This window comes from Meleagris gallopavo, chromosome 16, assembly GCF_905368555.1.
Source record: "Meleagris gallopavo chromosome 16, MGAL_WU_HG_1.1, whole genome shotgun sequence".
Taxonomy (NCBI): domain Eukaryota; kingdom Metazoa; phylum Chordata; class Aves; order Galliformes; family Phasianidae; genus Meleagris; species Meleagris gallopavo.
The window spans coordinates 5251763-5271860 of NC_139419.1; the positions used below are offsets into that span (position 1 = coordinate 5251763).

The 20098-nt window shown below is 44.6% G+C and overlaps 1 protein-coding gene across 5 annotated transcripts in view; it reads right to left on the minus strand.

The window, feature by feature from the left end:
- Positions 1–20098, minus strand: part of CACNA1H (calcium voltage-gated channel subunit alpha1 H) — a 202495-nt gene that overhangs the window by 51590 nt on the left and 130807 nt on the right. For all 5 annotated transcript variants that reach the window (XM_085237781.1, XM_085237778.1, XM_085237779.1 and 2 more), the window contains one exon: positions 721–872. In XM_085237781.1, the coding sequence (XP_085093907.1) occupies positions 721–872 (152 nt within the window). The remainder of the gene's footprint in view (positions 1–720; positions 873–20098) is intronic.

Consider the following 20098-nt stretch of genomic DNA (forward strand, 5'->3'; position numbering starts at 1 on the left):
TACAATTTTGTACCAAGCTAATATGCAGATGGATTTACATTTGTGGGGGTGGGTTGGTTTGATCTGTGTTTAATATTTAACAAACCACAACTGGCCTTTGTTCTGGGCCTTTTCTCTGTTTCTCACTCCTCTGAACCAAAGGGATGGGCCAACAGAAGTCAAGAGCACTATCTTGATTTACACTTTCTACGTCTGCCTTGTCTTCTCTGCCTCAAAGTATCGACCAAGGTATGAATAGTGTTGGTAGATTGAAACCCAGCATGGAGAGGTGCTGCACAACCTTCTCACATGCATGCTGTGCCATCCTCAGTGCAGGCTGAGACAGTATTGCCTTGGGAGACGAGAGCAGAGCACTGCCCTCTCTTGCCCTCCTGCTTGCCCTGCTCTGGCCTGAGTTACATGTTAATTTGGGAGAAGCACACTGCTGGGATACAGACACTCACACTATTCCTTTCCCAGGACCAGCAGTTCTGCACTCCAGTGGAAAATTAACCACAGTGCCAGACATGCGGCGTAAATAGACCTTACTCTCCATCTGTCAGGTCCATTTACTTTGGATGGCCCTTCTAGTGGTGGAAATATAAAATGGGGCATCATAATTATACCCCATGATAACCAGAGAACTCAGGATTAATACATGTCACGTCATTCCCTTCCCACTCCTCAGCTGATCCAAGCCCTTGGCAGAAAAGCCACGGTGGAGAAAGAACTGGCAGTGACCTGATGACAACTATGATCCCATCAAAGATGTTGTACGGGTTCTTGATGTAGCCGAAGAGGCCAAAGGCAAGGAGTTTCAGGAGCATCTCCAGGGCAAACATGCTTGTGAAGACGATGTTACTGATCTCCAAGGCGTTGGTCAGCTCGTCTGGCTATGGGGCAAAAAAGCAACATGGTCAAACAGATGCACAGAAGCCATGGGCTGATCTCCCTCTGGAATTTGCACTAATGATGCATTCAGGCCATGCTTTTCCTGTGTCCCCCCCCACAGTCCCCAGAGTCTTACTGGAAACATGGAATCCCAGTCCATTTTTGAAGCAGTGTCTGAACAAGTGCACTCAATATAAGGGCCCAAGAAACTGTGCAAAGGAAGGTGCTTGTCCATTCTTACAACAACATCTACAAAGGTAGTATGGCTTTTAAGTCTTCTATTTAGAATTGCATCACTCATGCTGCTTTTATTGCAGAGTTTTACAGGTCTGCTATATCCCATGCAGAAGCACTTTCAACACAGCATAGCTCTATTTACATACAAACAAAGCACTTTTCCTACAGATAGCTCTTAAAAGTATTAGGAAAACAAATATCTATGAAAGTCAATAGGATCAATAGTTTTATTTCCCTTGAGTGCCTTTAGAAATCACCCCTAAAAAAACCAAGATGATTTCTCTTTCTGAAGTCCTTGTCAGTAACTCACAACAGACCTTGTTAAAGAGACAGCAGTAGAGCTGTGAGTGCCAGAATTCCCTCTAGGATCAGAGTGGGTTTCTCTGATCGCACTCGTCTGCGTGCAGCTTACACCTAAGCACTGATTTTTCCATTCCCCTCCTCCATCATCAGCACCAAATCACCTTGGGCTACAATCTCATATTTCAGACACGACCTCAGAAATTCCCTTCCTGAGAGGTGCAGCAGTGCCTGCCCAGCACCTGGGCTCCTGATTCATAGCAAGAACCTGGCACAGCAGGGACACATCCATAAGGTTGGCTGGGGTTTGCTCCAACAGCACCAAGCTCTGCAGTGCGCATTTCTAATACTCACGACCCATTCCTTTGTAAAAGAAAATGACTCTTTTTCATTTCCTCCATGTAATAATATTGCCTAGAAAAAGGTGTTATTTTCATATCTGACTCATCTCCTGACTGATAATAACTTCCTTTATTCCCCATCCATCATTAGATGCTATGTTAATAGTTGGCAGTTTCTTAGGGATGTTGCTGCATTATTTGTGGCTCTGAAGGGAGAAAGCACAGATAATCCTGTGCCATGACCACATTTAACTTCACGCTCCGCAAAGTGGATCTCTGGCAATTGAAATAGAGGGGAAAAGAGTTAACTTGATGCTAAGAAAAGTCTGCACAGCCCCTACTATTGGCAGTCTGTGGGCTGCTAATGAACCATCACTCATAGGCTAAATTACTTTATGCTATAGACTGCCTTTTGCTCAACCATTTATCCAAGAAAAACAGCATGAAGAGCCTCAGTCCTAATGATTACAGTTCATATACACTAATTACTAAGAGACATCAGGGGAAGGACTGTGTAATTTCCATTCTTTAGTTTCCAGCAAAGGGTGACCCAGGAGGCTATAGGGAGCACTAAGACAGCATGGCCCCTGGGCTGCCCTCCCTACACCTTTCTCACTGCAGAAACAGCGATTCCCTCCCTACCATCAGTAAGCATTTGTCACACTATTCCCTTCCCCAACAATGCCAAAATGTCCTGGAAAAGCCAGCTGAAGAAAAGGACTGCTTGAAGATGGCATCTAACCAGCTCCCCAGTGGAGACTGCACCCGAAATAGAGCCCTTCTGGCTCTGCCAGCCCTGTGTAAAGTGACAGTGGTGACAGGACACCGTGCCCATGGCATCCTTGAGCCATTTGTCACCATCAGCACACAGTTGGCACGTTCCGCCTCCCCTCGGCTGGGGTTATGCAAAAGCACTCTTAAGAAGCAGAATAGCTTGCTAAATTCTTGCAGCCCTCTGGGCAGCAGAATGAGTGCCCATATAGAATCACAGAATATCCCAAATTGCAGCTTGCAGTGCTGCAGTTGTCTGATCCAATAGAGCCACACCTACCTCAGCACTCTCCCAGTTCATCTCACTGCTGCCGGATGTGCTGCCAAGAGCCACAATTTTATCATGAAATTGGGATACCTGGTGATCTTTTCAAAATCCCTAATTCAATACAACAACCTCAGGAGGTTTTACCAAAAAAGTCACTGTCCAGACTGAAAAGCGTAAGCTGGACAAACTTACAGACACCCTCTGGCAAATAAGAAGAATTTGCAAGTTCTTATTCTCTAAAATCCCATGGTTTCTAAGCCAACCCTATAACTTTTTGTGGCCTGTTGAACACATGGGATTGCAAGCAGTTAATGTGGCAGTATAACTGCTTATATTGATGTGCCAACTTCCTTTGACAGTTTGCTGCCCCTATTGTTTACTCTCCAGCTTTTGCTTTGTATTTGAGTTCAGAAGAAAAGCTGCAGAAATCTGTCATGGGCAGGGAGAGAGGGCATGAGGAAGAGGGAAAGGAGAGGACACAGATGGGATCATCAATAGCAGTGGTGAGGAGCTGATCCAGCAGATCAAGAATGATGACGGGGGAAGCCTGGGTAAGGTGATGGCATCAGGCTAATGCTGCAAAGCCAATAATCGTGCTTCAGATGAGATTTTCATTATCTTTCAGTGGTCGTATTTGGCATGAGGCAGAACTCATTTGGTGCCAAGTGCTGCTGGAATGTGAGGTGGTGAGAGTGCAGTCTCGCAGTGACCTGCAGGCAGAACCCACTGGGCAGTGAGAAGGATGGGTGGCCCTCCATGCTGGCTGAGCTGCTGATGTGAGCTTCTGTATTATTAGAGAGGAAGCTGAACAGCAGATTAGCCAAACATCCAGTGATACTGTCTTCAAATATAATTACCTTCTTTCAACATCAACCTAGAAAACAGCCTGCTGTGGGTATTTTTATGGCTTATGAAATAGTTTGTTGCTCTGAGTGCAATTCATTTCCACTTTTCTCACTTACTGATGAGCAAAGATCTAAAGGAGGGTCAAGGAAGAGACACTTGGAACCTAAGATGGATTTGGCCATTCCCCTGGAGTCAGCCACCAGGAGACACTGTTGTGTTGTTCAAATTCAAACCAACCCCAGAGCAGGAATTTTTCCAGGAGCCTTTTTTCTCTGGGAAAAACAAAATGTTGATTTGCTGAAAACAAAACTTTTCATGGCAAGGATTATTTCTGTCAAACTTCCCGGCTGGCAGAAAATGAAGGTGCAACAAAGCTTTCAAACTGCTGTGATGTCTTGTTTTGACCTGCTCAGAAAAGGAAATTTCAGACGTTTTGCTTGAGATGTGGTTGTGCTGTGAAACACACCTGCCTTTCCAGCAAGGAGTGGCTAACAAAGCTTGGCATCAAAACGATGCACATCCAAGAGAGTATTTCTAAAGCGGCATATTTTGCTTTTTACCAAATGCTTTGTAAGCCCTAACAGCAATGACAAGGCAACTACTTCCTCACTGTAAGGCTCCAATCTGTATCAGTGAGAAGTTCCTTTTTCAAAAGACAGTGAGAGTGCATGACCCCTCATCCGCTCTGGATATCTCTACATCTTTTACTGCTGCAATTCTTGACCTTTATGGTGATTCAAGTTTTTAGAAGCAGGACAGGTCAGGCAGCAACCAAGTAACACAGTGTGATGCTACAAAACATCCAGGAACCACCACAATGGATGCAATGCAGGACATGGTGGGTAAAGCTGTCCCTTGGGCATGAGAGACCACAGTGCAGCTCAGAAAGAGATGAAAGTGTCATGCTGAAGACAGCAGAAATGAGCACAAAGAATGACTAATCCACACGTACCTCCATCAGATCAGGTCCCAGGTAATGTCTGTAAATGGTTCAGATTCAAACACAAATCTCACAGATTTCAGACTCAATCCTATTTAGCTTCAGGAGTAAGCATCCCATCATGGGATCAATTTGCAAGATTTCAGCATCCTTGAATGTAAGTTTAAAGCAACAGTTAGCCTTGACTCCAAGCAAAACACGTCCCAGGAAAGCACAACCACCTCTGCTCACTTTTAGGCCATATTTACGCTGCAGAACATTGCAATGATTCAAAACCATGTTTTTATTAGGGACAAACCTCAAACATTTCAGCAGTTCATTCCAAGTTCAGATAAACAGACAAAAAATCCTTTTCTAAATAGTTTGGGTCTGAAAACCTCGGAAGGATGGTCTCCTTCTGAGAATCTGATATTTCTGCTTTTAGTAAGATGCAGTGCAAACCCAGAGCCTTCCTGGAATCAGGAGAAAAATCAATGAAAGAGAAACCCATAATGGTCAAATTATTGACGGCGCCTACAAAGAGAGGATGAAGACCATGAGTAAGATTTTGCAGCCCGAGATTCTCTTAGTGCGGCTGAATTACTGCAGTTCTTCAAGCAAGCCACTTTATCTCCTTGTACTTTCCTTCATCCTTTTGCCAATCTTCTTCCTTCCCCCTCTTGATTCCTGCATCCACAGAGACCTATTTTACATAGCTTGGGCTCAATCCCCAGCAGGTTGCCTCTGTGCTTTGGCTGGGAACCTTTTTGCTCTGATACTGAGAATAAATAATCATGTCTGCATCACACCGGAGAAAAGGGCTGTTAAACACCTGGTCCCTCCTGCTGAATGAACAGGGAAGGATATTTCTAAAGTAAAGGATGTGCTTTGCTTCAGCAATCCCCCTCAAGTCCAAAGCAGTCGTTCGGCTCCTCCTGAACAGGCAGAGCAGAGGCTGGCAGAGACGCAGAGGAGTGGTAAACAAATCCAGAACATTTAGTCTCATAAACATCCTTTGCACTTGTGTTGTTTTTTTCTCTAGTCCTGAGCCGAAAGCTGTCAATGGGATTCTGAGCACTTGTTTATGTTGGCTTTTCTTGTTTTATACTTTTAAGCTCAGTCTGCAGTGACTCTGACCAGGAAGAGGAGACATAATGAACCATCAATTTCCACTTTGCTTCCGGACACTCTGCATTTTCTCTCTTCACACTATTTTCAAGGGCTGCCATTTTCCAATTACCAGCTAATCCATTACAATGAATTTACCTGCCTGTGAGCTCTGGCATCACCTTTGTTTCATAATTAATACCTGAAGAGAATGCAAGAGAAAGGCGGGGAGCAGAGAAGAGGGGCCTTCAGGCTAATTACAATGAGGTAGAAGGAAGGACAAAGCACACAACTCTTGGCATTAATAAACCCAAATCGTGGCAATTACTACAATCCTGGATAATCCAAGCCAAGCACTAAGCATCTTTACATTTTAGTATGTCTACAGGTTGTAAAAGCATATCAAGACACCTGCAGCCTCTGTCACAATCTTACCAGCTGCAAAAAGGTGTGAATCCTACAAAATCCATGCAAAGAGCCCCAGGTGTAATGACACTCTCAAGCCCCTGCACTGCCTCCCAAAGAGCACCATGACCACAACCCTCTGAGCTTTCATCCCTTTGCCACACACTGGCTGCACACTAGCTACACTTGAGCCAGCTTTTCCTCTATGGGTGAGATTAAAGCCTGCTTGCTTCACTCATAGAAGCCACACAGCCTCCTACTTAACTAATCTATTTAACTGATGGATTACTGGGCTCCATATTACATTTGTACAGTTTACATGCTACTGTGAAAGCAATTGCAAGATGAAAGCCAGTTTTCTGGGACAGATTAAAGTGATGTTTGGGAAGAATTAGTTTAGTTTAGTTTTTTTTTCATTAGTTTTTTTTTTTTTAATAAGAAATAGTGGTCAAAAATTGTGGAAAATAGTTTAAACGAGTCTGGAGCACTGGCACTACAGGAGGGGAGCGAATCAATGAAACTGCTAAAGAGAGCTCGACATTGCAAAATATTCTTCTTTTTCTAAAAAACCAGAACATGTGAGAAATGTCTGTATAATGCTAATGCTACAGGCAGACTCTCATAGTGAGCTTCAGCCTGCGACGCTGGAGCTTTGTGCCTTCCACAAACCTAAGGTGAGGTGCTGGGTAAAACACAGCGTGGTGTTGCTGGAGGCTGGGTTTAATACACTGAGTGGGTGTGCAAGCTGCAGCCCATCTCCCTTCCTTCTTCTCCTTGGAGGTGGCTGCTCACAGCAGCTGGTGTTCCCTTACCTGCACCCAAATCCACATCACAGGCATCTTGCTACAGAGCCAATGCTGGCATCCACCTGAACACGAGCAAGAGGGCTCAGCCTCCTGCTGTGAGAGCAGCGCAGGCTTTGATAAAAGGCAGCCCCAGCTGGGCTGGGTTGCAGGAGGTGTTTCATGCACTGTGGTGAGATCTAAGTGTAACGCAGAAATGTAGTAACAGCTAACACCAGAAACGGGTGAGGGAGGGTAACCATAACCAAACTGCAGCAGAAGTGACAGGGCTGCCCTAAACTCTGCTAGCTGTGTGCTTGTTTTTCTTTGCAACTGTTTCATTCTTTACAGCTATTTCATTCTAGCATCTATAAAACAATTTGGGAAAAGGCTCTCTTGGAGGGAGTTTGAAGAGCCAGAAGCTCACAGCTGAAGCAGAGAGCTGTCAGGGAATGCAAGTGACATCTCAGAAGGCTGCCAGCAAATGTGAAGGCCATGTTTTAACCTTTTCTCCCCATTTTTTTTCTCGCTTGTCAAAGACCGAAGTGGATATAGTGATATTTCTATGGTGAAAAGAAAAGAAAAAAGAAAAATAAAGATAAAAGAAGAGAGGAAAAAAAAAAGAGATAAAAGAAAAGAGAAGGGAAAAGAAGTGAGAAGAGCAAAAGAAATGAGAAAAGGGGAAGGAAAAGGAAAAGCTATTTAAGACTTGGCTTCTTTTCTCCTTTTCATTCCTTGCCCTTAATTTGACCTTAAAACATAGGAAGAATAATGCAAGTAGCCCTTCGAGTTACTGCATTGTAAAATATTTCTTTTATAAACTGTCTTGATGTAGGTTATTGACTCTTAGGACTCTCACTATATTACAATCAACTTCAAACTAGTTCAGCTGATCTAGACCAAAGCACAGACAACAGAAATTGCCTTGCCTTCATATGATATGGCTTCAGTTACTAGGAAAAACTGCTTGGTTGGTGCTCTTCCATGTGTACAAGTGCAGATAAAAGTTATTTACGCTCTCTGGCCTTGGAAAGAGACCAGCAACTTGAACCAGGATGCCCCAGGTCCTAGAAGCCTGTCCTGGCCACCAGGATGTCCGCTGATCTGAGGTGCCTTCTGCCCTGTGTTGGATAGTCAACTAGGGTTGGGGTTAACAGGGTTAACAGATGGGGTTACCATCTCTGCTAGAAATGTGGCTTTGACAAACTTCTGCTTTCTAATGAAAAAAAATGTTTCGCTGAGAGATTTCCAAGGGTGCCCTACTTGTAAGTAGGCAAAGAGAAGGAGAGATATCTCTTCCTCATGTGTACTGATGAATGTTCTCTTTCTGGCTTTGCAATTATAAATGGCAATTTTTTTCTCTTACTCATCTCTACTCTCAGGTTTTATGCTCTCCTCTAAATGGGATCCTTCATGTGGAGCGATAATAGTTTAATTGAAGGTAGCTGATGGTAATTTTTCTTCCTTTCAATTGACCTACTTGATCTCCTAATGCTCTGTGGAACTGCTTTTACGTCTCTGCTCTGTGGATGAAAGTCACTGCTAATAATTTCTTACCTAACTGCATATTGTCAAAGAAATGCAAAATGTACCGCTCCCTTTTGGAGCTGCAAACAAGGCATCAGTGGAGGACTGGAGGAAGCTGCACAACCCTGATGAACTCCAGCATGCAAAAAAATAAAAAAGAAGGAAAAAAAAAAAAAGCCATTAGAATAAATTAGAATAAATGTTATCCAGCAATGACCATATAAACACCAGTTATATACAACCTGGGGTTACTGTACGAAGCCTTCACATTCACTTGGTATTGAATCCTGGGAGTGTTTTCTACTGAAGAAATCATGGCTGCCATACTTCTATCTCTTGTAACAAAAGCTATTGGTCAGGGAGTTAGCTCTGAGGGATAATCAGCTCCTCTTTGTAGCTTCCTTAGGAAACTTCCCGGGCAGAAGGTCCCACATGGCACAACATATTTGCTGTATTACTTTTCCATTTCTCAGTTTCATTCAGCAAAATGCAATTTCATTTCAAGTGGCATAAATGCCAAGCTGGATTAGATCAATTGCTGTCTTCTCCACCCTCAGGAGGAAAGGACTTGGGCAATCTGAATCGCTACCAGCAGTAGCATACAAAACTACAGCTACTATTCTTGAAAAGTAGGTCAATCAGCCAGATTATATCTTGATGGAAGATCACATGGCCTGACAGATGGCTGAAAAAATAAGACTTGAAATGAAATAAAAAAAAATAAATGAATAACCCCGCAAACAAGGCCCAAAGTGCTCAGGTTTAGTCATTAGGGGAGAAGTCTCAGGAGGAAAGAGCCAGCACTCCAGATAACAACCAGGGACGAAAGCCTGCAGCCATACGCCAGGCACTGCTACAGCCCATCTGGGGACAGAGGCCGGAGCACAGACTGTGAACTGGCTGCCTGTCACTGATAGACTGATCAGTTTCATCGAAATAGGAGAATAAAAGCAAATCTGCCTGAGTTGAGGATGACAAATGCCCAGTTGCTTCTACAGTGTTGGGTGCAAGTGAAGCAACTGGACTGCACCTACCCCAGCACATCAGAAAACACCCCTAGTGACCTGGCATTTCAGCAGAGGACCTGTTACTTCTGTCCATTCTCTCCTCTCTCGAGCAGCTGTTAAATATCATCAGGCTTCTCTCTGAGAGCAGGATGCCATCCATCCCACTTCGGCTTTGTTCCTTTAAGAGTGGCTGGCGAAATTCCAAGGAAATTATACGGACTGAATCATTCTCATCCATATGCTGGTGGAGTCCTTCAAAGAATCAGCGGATCTGCGAGGCACGACATCTCTTTGTGAGGCCTGTGTTGACTCTCGTCCAATATACTTGGCTAATCTCTCACCATAAAAAAATTATATATTCACACAATGGAATGTATTCACACCGTTCTTGTCTGTTGCAAAGCTTTTTGGTCTTGACCACTCTCTGTGCTGAAGTCAACAAGAAGTGGACAAAAATCATCAGCCTAATGCACCAAATCAGCTTCACAAATCATGCATTATTAAAAAGATAATGCATCATGGAATATGATTTTTTTTTTTAATTTATACTTGGGCTGAAAATACCTTGCTTTTCAAATCATTAACTAGAAAGAAGAGCTAGAGCCTACAGTTTCCTTTTAGATGCAAACTGAGTGAGAGGATTTCAGGAGGAGGTAGAGAATTTAAGATAAAGCACACAGTATTGTGAAATGTGCTATCAAAGAATAGACACAAAGAATATGCTACAACTGCTTTGAGATATAAACGGACACAAAGGAGTCTGCACAAGAAATCAAGGTTGATTTCATTTGCAAAAATCTTGCAGCCAAATTAGAATTGCCTATTTTTGACTGTGCACAGAATCTCTGTGGTTACAGCATTGTACATCAGAGGTTCTGTCTGTGGCCATTAAAGGTGGCAGATGCATGAAGACTGAGAGAATATAGAATTGTTTCTGAACAATTTGACTGTTCTGAAAGAGGCACCTTTAGCAATGATTATATAATCTTTCCCCACATCTAAGCAACAGGCTCGCTCACTGATAACAGACAGATCAAAAGCCTTTGGGTTGTCATTAGCAGACAAACTCAATAGAAGTTGTTTACTTCACCCAAGCTAATAGAACTGGAAATATTTAATCAAAAAATGGACACACTCTCTCTATTACTGCCAAGATGATTCAGAAGGGGCCACTTAAATCTATTTTGTCAAGACATTATTCATCCCCTGCTAGCAGACCTTTATGGAGAGCCCCTTTGAATAATGTGCATTCGTGATTTGTGGACTGTGTACTGGTATTAGGAGATGAGGAGCATCAAGAAAACACACCAGAGGACTGCTGATGGGAAGAACAGGATGGGGAGTATGTTTAGTCTACAGCTGACAAAGACCTTGACTAAGTCAACTATTAAGCCCAAGGAGAAGAAACTGAAGTGGGCTGATGGGGAAATAAGTTCAAGGAGAGGAGAGGATAGTTCTCTAGAAGTTTGAGCAATCTGCTGTAATTGAACTCTGAGCACGGGGTATAAAAACAAAAGATGACTAGGAGAGCTTTCCTACAGACCTTCATATAGAAGAAAACAGAAATGTTGGGTGGACATCAGGAGAAGATTTGGTGGTACGATTCTCACAGGGATTGTCCACTCGAGCCTTGATTTCTGGGTCATCAGGGGAAGGTCTAGTGTCTACATCTGGATGCTGAATGTCAGGACTCCCAAATTCTTTTCCTAAATCCCAGCTTTGTAACTGTCTAGTTTCTCACATGATCCTCAACAAGTATCAGACACCATAGCACAGGCAGAGTGCAGAGACTTTCTTTAACCAAGGACACCCACCTTATGCAGTTGTCCTAAAAGATATGAAATGACTTATGATCTTAATATATAAAGAATGGAACTTGCCTTAGAACAAGAGGATGAACTGGGTGAGTTGAGCTCTATTTGCTGTGTTTTTTTTGACACTGGCTGAAAAAGATTTCTTGGGTTATTAGATCCAGGCCACTAATATTGTGGGTAGCTATATTTTACTGCTGTATTTGTAAACTGATGAAGTTCGGTTCTCAGGGATATCTTCTGGGGACAAGAGTTGTGGGAACCTCCGGCTCTTTTATTCTCCAGACAGGACTGTGTTTGGTACAGACTTAGATTTGATGTAGTTTTTCTGCAGCTTCCAGAAACACTCATGAGCTGCTTGAGATTCAAAAGCTTCATCAGCACTGAAATGATTATCTGCAAATTCACATCTGTAATACAGGCAGCAACTCCTCTCTTCTCTGCATCAAAGACATACGCTGGGAGCCAGCAGAACAAATTCAGGGAAAATCCACCTTTCCTCCCCTCTAGCAAGCCTAAAGCAAACCAAGGAATTGTTACAAGGTCATATTTGTCCCTGAGAACACAATGCTACAAGCAGACCAGGGTGCTCTATCCTGCAGCCAAAGCAGGCAGATGGGAACTTCAGATCTGCCACACTGTTCTTGCAAGTGAATTATTGATACATTCTTCTTAGCCATGAGCATCACACTAAAGTGGCAATTAAAACCATCCACAACAATCAAAAAGAAAAGGCAAAAATGGGAGGGTATAAAACCAGACCGTATTTGCTTATTGGATGTAATGAAATCAAATCCCTACTAAGACAGAGAAATAACAATTACTTCAGCCCTAATAACAGAAGCACTAATTCAAGTTATTTTAAGTATTACGAGGTTGCTGTACCAAGCTGCCAGAGATATAGGGCTGCTGAACACCTGAGAGCAGGGACTCTCTCCCCAGGCTGCTGCAGTGGATGCATTGGGTTTTGGAAGCTGTTAGTTCAGCCTTGGTGAATTGGGCAAAGGGGACTGTCATTCTAACACTAATTACACTGCTAATGGCAACAATAACAACACCTCTCAAATCATCAGCACCGATCTCATGAATGCCAAAGCGATGCAATTAAGTGCTGCTGTCATTTCAAGTGGACCTGCAGAGGAAAGCAAAGGTAAAAGAGGCAGCACACACCTTCTGATTTACCAGCTTGTGGCAGTTTCCCTATGGAAGATGCCACGGTTGGCCCTCGTGCTTTGCACAGGCCCTGCAGTCCTTTGTGCTGCCTTGCACCACCACCCATAGCCTGCTGTGCCCTGACCAAAGCATGTGGCTCTGCCATCCCGTGGCCCACCACCACGCACTCACCAGGGGGGATCTGCCAGAAGGACCAGACAAAGTGAAAAAACGTATTTAATTTGCAGCCTTCACGCATGTCACACATGAGTTTTCCTCCTGGCAGCACTTCACACCCTTGCCATGGCTCTTGGCTGCAGGAATGATGCTCCTCTAGCAGCGAGGGCCAGGTGGATGGGCCCTTCTTCCAGCTGGACCTGCTGCCTGGGGCTTCGATCCACTCCCTGCCCTGGAAGCAAGGCCAGGCATCCCCTGCTGTAAGGCAACCCCAGGAAAAAGCCAAACCAATCCCTATCTTCCACACAGCAACATCAGTTTTCAAATGAAACAGACAACGCAAGATTTTACTCAAAGAGAGTGGGAGTGAAAGAGAACAGAGTTGCAATTTCCAGTGTAGTGGCTTTAATAAACTAGCAAGGCTAAGTCAGCCACACGCAAACAGTGAGCCCTGGAGAAAGCAACTGAGCTTGCAAAGATTCAGCCCCAGTGGGAATCCTCCTCATGGGTTTCCAAACCAGATAGACTGTGGTGAAAGCTGTCATACTACTTTATTTCTTAGCCTCTAAAGTATCAAGGGATGGGATACACAGTGGTTCTCAAGCAATTATTTGCTAAACATCGGGACTCGCTCAAATGCTCTCGCTTGAGAAGGCAATGGGTGTTTCCATGGCAATGAGCTATTGCCTTGGTGACTGTGGGCCTGGAAGGCCGCTGCGAAACCACTGTGACCCTTGGACACCCAAGCACAGCAAGGGGCTTCCTCCTTTGCTGTCTGATGATTTTTCTTTCATTTCTGAGCTCATCCCTGTCTAGAAGTTGCTGCGGCTTGCTGTGCCAGGGACAGAGGTCCAAATTATCACAGAAGCGTGCCCTCTGCATCAGCCTCTCCATGGCACAGCACAGAGCAGTCTTTGCTGCCAGCCAGGTGGACACCAGCCCTATGCCCAATCCTGGCTGCCCTGAGCAGTGCTGGGCCTCTATCTAAAAGCTGTAAAAGGAAGAAAGCAGAGGAGGCTCAGGACTTCATACATCAGAAGTACACCAATCTATATGCATCTAAACCTTTTAAGAGGGGTCAAACTGAGAGGTGGTGGTGTTAATAGGGTGAAGGCGGGAGCCTGCACACAAAGAAACAGCTTCACACCCAGACAGGCATCCTCCTAGGCAAGAAATTCATCTATACTTTGGTGTAAGACTGAAAAAAAAATAGGCATGTCTCTCTCTAAACAACCTTCACATAAACTTTCTGCTATCACAAAAGCTTCAGCCTGGGTTGATACAACAGAAAATTGTTGCATCTCTACCTTTGAGTACTTCACTGTTTTCCTTCCCAACTTTATCACTGAAACACACACTTCTTCCTTCCTGGTGACCGGCAGTCTAAAACCAGATCAACTCGAATCACTAGAGTAAATCTTTTCAAATTTGTTTAAGCCCTGAACTTTGCAACTCCAAAGTGGTTTCTATGGAGATGCTAAAAAAACAGAACGACACCTTCTGGGTGCTGCATTTGGCACAGCAAAAACTATGGGTGCGTGGCAAACGTGGGGTGAGAGGAGTGAGAGCAGGGAATTAGAGCCTCAGAATGTGAATGCTTACACAGAGCTGCAGTTAATGGGGTAAGTCACTGCTTCGTTAACCAAACTGACACGCTGCACTCAGCAACGCACAGAGTTTAATTAACTGCAGGTGATGGGACATTCACACAGGGAAAGACGGCCTGCACAATTTCCTTATGGTGTGGACATGATAGGGAGAGGGAGGGACGTGAGCATTTGCAAGGCAGAAGCAATCCTTGTTCATTAAGAGGTTTCTCAGAAGTGCACCGAAGCTGCATTTGGCTGCCTCTCAGAGCAGCTCTATCTCCTCTCCATCTTAATCTGCAAAACTGGGCAGAGGAGTCCAAATCTTGCAACTTCCTACACAATCTATTTTAGAGTCTCAAAAACAAAAACAACACACAACAGGAAGGATGTGACTACTAGAAATATGTCTGAACTCTCCCACACTCCAGCCCAATCAATCTCGACAGCTTCTCCATTTGCATCATTAGAAGGAGCTTTCCCAGCTCATCCCACTCCATCCCATCTGCACAGTCCCACTGGATCAGAGCTCGGCCTGCACTAATGCCCAGCTGCTCGTGCCAGGGCCCAGCTTGGCTCTGCTCTGCTTTTCCCAAGTACAGTGGGACACAGAGATATCCACAGCATGGCTGGAATGTCACTTCTCATGTTGAGAACTGCCTTGAGCCATGCTGAACATAAAACTTGTGCATGGAGACCCTACACAGACACAGCCATAAGCCTAATAGGTCTGACAAGACCTTCTATACCAAGTATACTATATTTAATACACCCAAAGAGCTGTTTAAGCAAAGGCCAAAAGCCATTTGGTCTTATTTAAGCAAACCTCCATAAGAATCAACCGAACTTCAAACTTCAGCCCAGGCACATGCAAGAGTAAGGAAGCACATGGCCATGGTGGGGGCACAGAGCAGCGTGCTGAGCCCTTGCTCCTCCAAAGAGAGGCAGAGGACCCCTTCCTCCAGCTACAGCAAACTGGACACCTGATTTTAAATGAGCACATAATAAATGACATGGAGCACTGCCCACCTCTCTGTGAGTGGTCACCCCTGGGATTTGAACGTACAGCTGGCTGCACTAAGTCTGGCCAGTGCCAATCTGATTCTTAAACTATTAAACCATCCCTTCAGGCTCTGTATCTTGTACTTCCTGTGTATATTGTACAAGGGAAAAAAAAATGATTTGGGGATTTGAGAATTTCAAATAAGGACTAACAATTAGAAAATTATTTGTTTCAGATGATGACAAATAACCTGCAGAAACTCAGAAAGTATCTGTTCTTTACTCCACTGTAATGACACGAGGTCCTCCGCAGTGATGTTTTACATGCTTTCCCAAGAGCCCAAGCTTGTTAACCTTCATTTTACTGAATGTTTTCAGAGAAGTGACAGCTGCAACAATAAATATGGCATGCAGATTTCATGCTATAGTTAGAAGATCAAATACGTATGAACACCTCTGCTACTGCACACTGAGCAAAGGGGGGAAAAGGAGTGAGAGGAAATCTATAGCATTAAATCATTTCTGAAACACAAAAGGAATTCTTCAGGCTTGGGTGGGAAACATCTGCTCCACCATTAGCTGCAGGGTCAGGATCTGTCTGTTAGCCTCAGCCTGATTGTCCATCAGTCACAGGTTAAGCAGTCTCAGAAACAGAGAGAACACGTGCATGAGAAAGAGAGAGGCATGTATGTCCTCAGTCACGTACACAGCAAGGGAAGGATTCCAGCTACTTTGGTGGGTACCTGCATATGCTGGAACTCTGGCAGCAGGAAGAATGGGATACAAAAAAAGAGAATTCCAGCTTGAACCTTGGGAGACTGCAGTGGCACAGGGGACAGAGCTAGGGAAAGCAGAGGGAATGAGAGGCAGGAGTGTATCTTTGGTATCTCTGCAAAGTGCTGTGGTGGTAAGCAGCCCTATTTTCACCTCTAGGGACCTTAGAGGTGTTTGAAGCTCCCAGTCCTCAGCACAAACTGGGATTTCTGGGATTTAATCCTTCTCTGCTTCCATGCTCTGCCCCTTCTACCTTGGCATACATATCAGCTGGTACCTACCAGGACTTCAGCACACCACACCAGTAGTTCTGTTTAAAGAAATCCAAGATGCTGATCTCTTATTTTAGCAGGTTCAAGAGACCTTAGCACAAATGAGAAATATGGTCCCCATAACACAGGTCATTCGGAAGAAGATAATTGCTCAGCAACTCTCACTGCTTTCAGACTCTTGGGCTGGAAATCATTTACACAAATGACTTGACACTGTTTGCACTCCCAAGAAGCACTGACCAGAGACAAACAATGCTAGCTAACACAGTTGATAGCTCTGAGCCCTCCACAAACAAAAGGAAGTCTCATTCCCTCCCATGTTGAGCAGCTCCCTGTGGTTAAATTTGTTTCTTACTGATGGGATTTGGGACAGGTTGGAGCTATGAAGTTTCTGCCTGGATGGGAGACTCCAGGTGGACACACTCCAACTCCAGAATAGCATTTATCACCCCATGGAAAAGCCCTTCCAACATGGAGAGCCATACCATCTACCACAGGGAATGAACAGCACTGCTGCGAGTTATGTTTTACCCAGAGAGCTAAGTGAGAAATGTGAGCACTGTCCTACGGCTCCACAGGTAGAGCTGCTAGAAGCAATCAGCACACTCATGCTTCACAAACCACCTCAAACCAAACTAATTTTAAAGCACAGACAAGTCCATGTATAGTCATGCCGAGAGCCAAAGAACTACAGGATCCGTCTGTCTGCAGCAAGCTCAATTCCCTTTGGAGCACGTAAACTAAATAAAAGACTTTTCCTTCTGCTGTTTTCTCCTAGGGGACTATGGTAAAAAGTTTTGGATTCATCTGTGCATGGGACAGAACAGGGAGAGTGGAGATATTCATTTCTAAAAGTATCGGACATCAGACAGCAGAGAAATGAAACGCCTTCACAGGGGGGGAGGCCTTGGGTCTTCCTGCCCCTGTGCTTTTCTGTGGCAGATTACGGCTCTAGCAAACGTTCCTGCTACAGGGCCTATGCACAGAGTGTTTTTCCCAAATTGGGACTCAGGCTGTCTTAAAGGCTGTAAACCAGACAGAGCAAACAAAAATAGAGCTTGAAAAGAATGCACACAGGCATGCCAAATCTCCCTCGTTTTTGAGTAAGTCTCGCTACTTTCAGATGCAGCTCTCCACTCCCCCCCACCTCTCCAACTCAGTTATAATAAAAACATCCTCATCTTGTGACAAAAGATTCAGAAGGAGGTTTCAAGGAGATGTTTAAAGCTTCATTCATAATTCTGGATAATCTCACTGTTCTAGCTGGTGAACCCTGGTTAAAACCCGAGGAAAACCCATGACTCAGGTTGACAGCAGCAGTAAACATACCTGCTTATTTCCTTGCAGTGATTCTTCTGCTCTGGAGAAAGAAGCTAGCTAGACTGCTACCTGGGCATCCTGAATCCTTTGCCTGCGAATCCTCAGCACTGAGAACATAGGCAGCACGCAGTTACCCAGCTACTGAATCTTTTCCCAGAGCTCACAGACTACATTGTCATCACTCCATACGCACTGCCAAACAGTAATCCCACTTTGCTCTTAGGTGTGCCATGACTGTCTTCCCTACAACTCCCTAACATTTTATCAGTTAAATGTATTTCCAAGTCTTCCTATATTTTTCTATATCTTCATAGAAAGAATTCCACTGGGAATGGTTGGAAAGTCACAAAGATATTAAATATGAATATTTCTTTTGCTAGCTGACAGTTGGGAACAACCACCCTATATGCACTGTTAGCCCTTGGCCCAGCATTATCTTGCACCACCCTACCCACTCTCCTCTCTGCATATCTCCCTGTGTTATGGTCCATATCTCCTCGTGTTATGCTTCTATTGCTTCTGGTTTGAATCTGGAATGTAAACTTGCTTTTGCAGCATCTACCTGCAACCTTCAGGCATAAATACTGGTGCTGAGAGAGGCACAGCGCTGTTCCCATTCCCACTGTTATTAGTTGTAATAACATCCAGCAAGCTGGGAGTCTCACATGGTGGGGTGATGTACACAGAACAAAACACAATCCTTGTTTCTGAGGAGCAAAAAAACCCAATAAAAGCAAAGAAAGATGCAGAACTCCCAGGACAAGCTAAGGCACTCCCTGCTTCCTGCCACTCCAGGGCATGTTCCTCTCCTAGTCTGGTAAAAGGTGGCACTCACTGATGGCCAGCAGGAAGGCACAGGCTCAGTGCAATGTCGTATTCATTGCTTGTGAAAACCACCTTCTTCATTACGGGCTCTCTCTTATCGCAGTCTCCCTTTGCAGCAAGCAGACACCCCGCTGTCCAGCTGTATCAAACCTCCCAGCCTTGGAGCACATTAAAGCCATTGTCAGTACAGCATTTGAAACTGGCTGCCCAGGGCTGTGATTTACGCGCATTTTTGTGATGAAATGCAGCTGGCAAATGCACTCTGCTTTCATTCTTGAGGCTATATTACACTTGGTTTATTTTACCTGCCAGTTGAAATGCAAACAATCCGTCTACATTCTATATATAACCACCCGTTGCCATCATGCGTGCTTGTGAAGCACGGGAGTTGAACGGGCTCAGCCACAGAAGGCACTGGGGCTGGCTCAGCTGACTTATTGCGTGACCCAGATGGAAGTAAAGCAGCTGGAGGGTCTGGCCACGTGCTGCAGGCCCATTGCTGGCACCGAGCAGAACACCAGCTTCCACACACTGTTTATGCTGGGAAGCACGTTACTGTCACCTGCTTAAGGAGTCATCTCAGCAGGGAGCGGATGCCATTTGTATGGTCAATCCCTCACACAGAGCAACTAGTGGCATAAGCGAGGGGAAGGAACTAAGCCATTAGTGGTGGGAGAAAATGTGCCTGCAGCTCTATGGGGAATAGCTCTGCATTACCCCATAGGCCAATGAGCACATCTATAGGAACCAGATCAGACTGCAAGCTCCCCTTGCCATGACTAGCTCTGCTGTTCTCCTGACTCTCCCGTGACTGCTCAGTATGTCAGCACTCAAATGAGTTATTATGCTCAGTTTCTGCACTGGAGAGGTGCTGTTCTTGTCTGGTAGGAGGCAGAGGAATGGAAGGATCTCTAGTATGCTTGCCCTTATATAGTAAAAAAAAAAAAAAAAATACCAAGAACATACAATCCAGCAGAGCAAAACAGAACAGCGGAGGAATCAGTTAAATTAACTTAAGTAAGAAAAAAGCCTCCATGAACACCATTCACAGCAGGCTTCCCAAGGAAGGATGTGATTTACACCCTTTGCCATGAAGGCTGCCAAGGTCCAACAGACGGGTATCCAGTCTGCAGCCGGACACCTGCCTCTGGACTGCTAACATTTGCTATCTATCTGCTATGTTAGGACAGAAGTACTTCACTTCTTGCCTGTGACCCTCAATTCCCTGTGATATGGGAATGAAATGTTTGCTGGATGTAAGCACTCACCCATGAGTTGCTGCTGGCTCAGATCAGAAGCCTTGCAGCCTGAACTCTGCAGAGAGGATAACAAACTTGGTGGCACTTTTGGAAATGTCCCAAGTATCTGTCAAATGAGGTCTGGAGAGCACTCAAAAAGTGGTATGATCTTGGTGCACAAGAAAATGGGAAACACTTCCCCAAAGTCTCCAGATAAAGCCCTTCATCTTCCTCTCAATGGTGAGGACAGAATTCAGCCGTCAGCAGGTGCTTGCTGAACGAGTTGAACTTCCATTGCTCTGCTCAGAAGACCCAGTACATGCTCTCAAAGCCTCCCTACCAAACCAGTGCCTGGGGAAAGCCTCAGAGGGAAGCAGGGATGAACTGGGCTGAATTCACACATCCTGGATTGGGCTGGTGGGTATCTGCTTACCTCAATTCCAGACAGTACGTGAGTACTTAAAATTGCATCACACGAAGTTTGAAGAATGAACAAGTTTTACTAGCTGAAAGTCAGAATCTCAGATCAGGATAATATTTTATTGACTCACAACTCAAAAG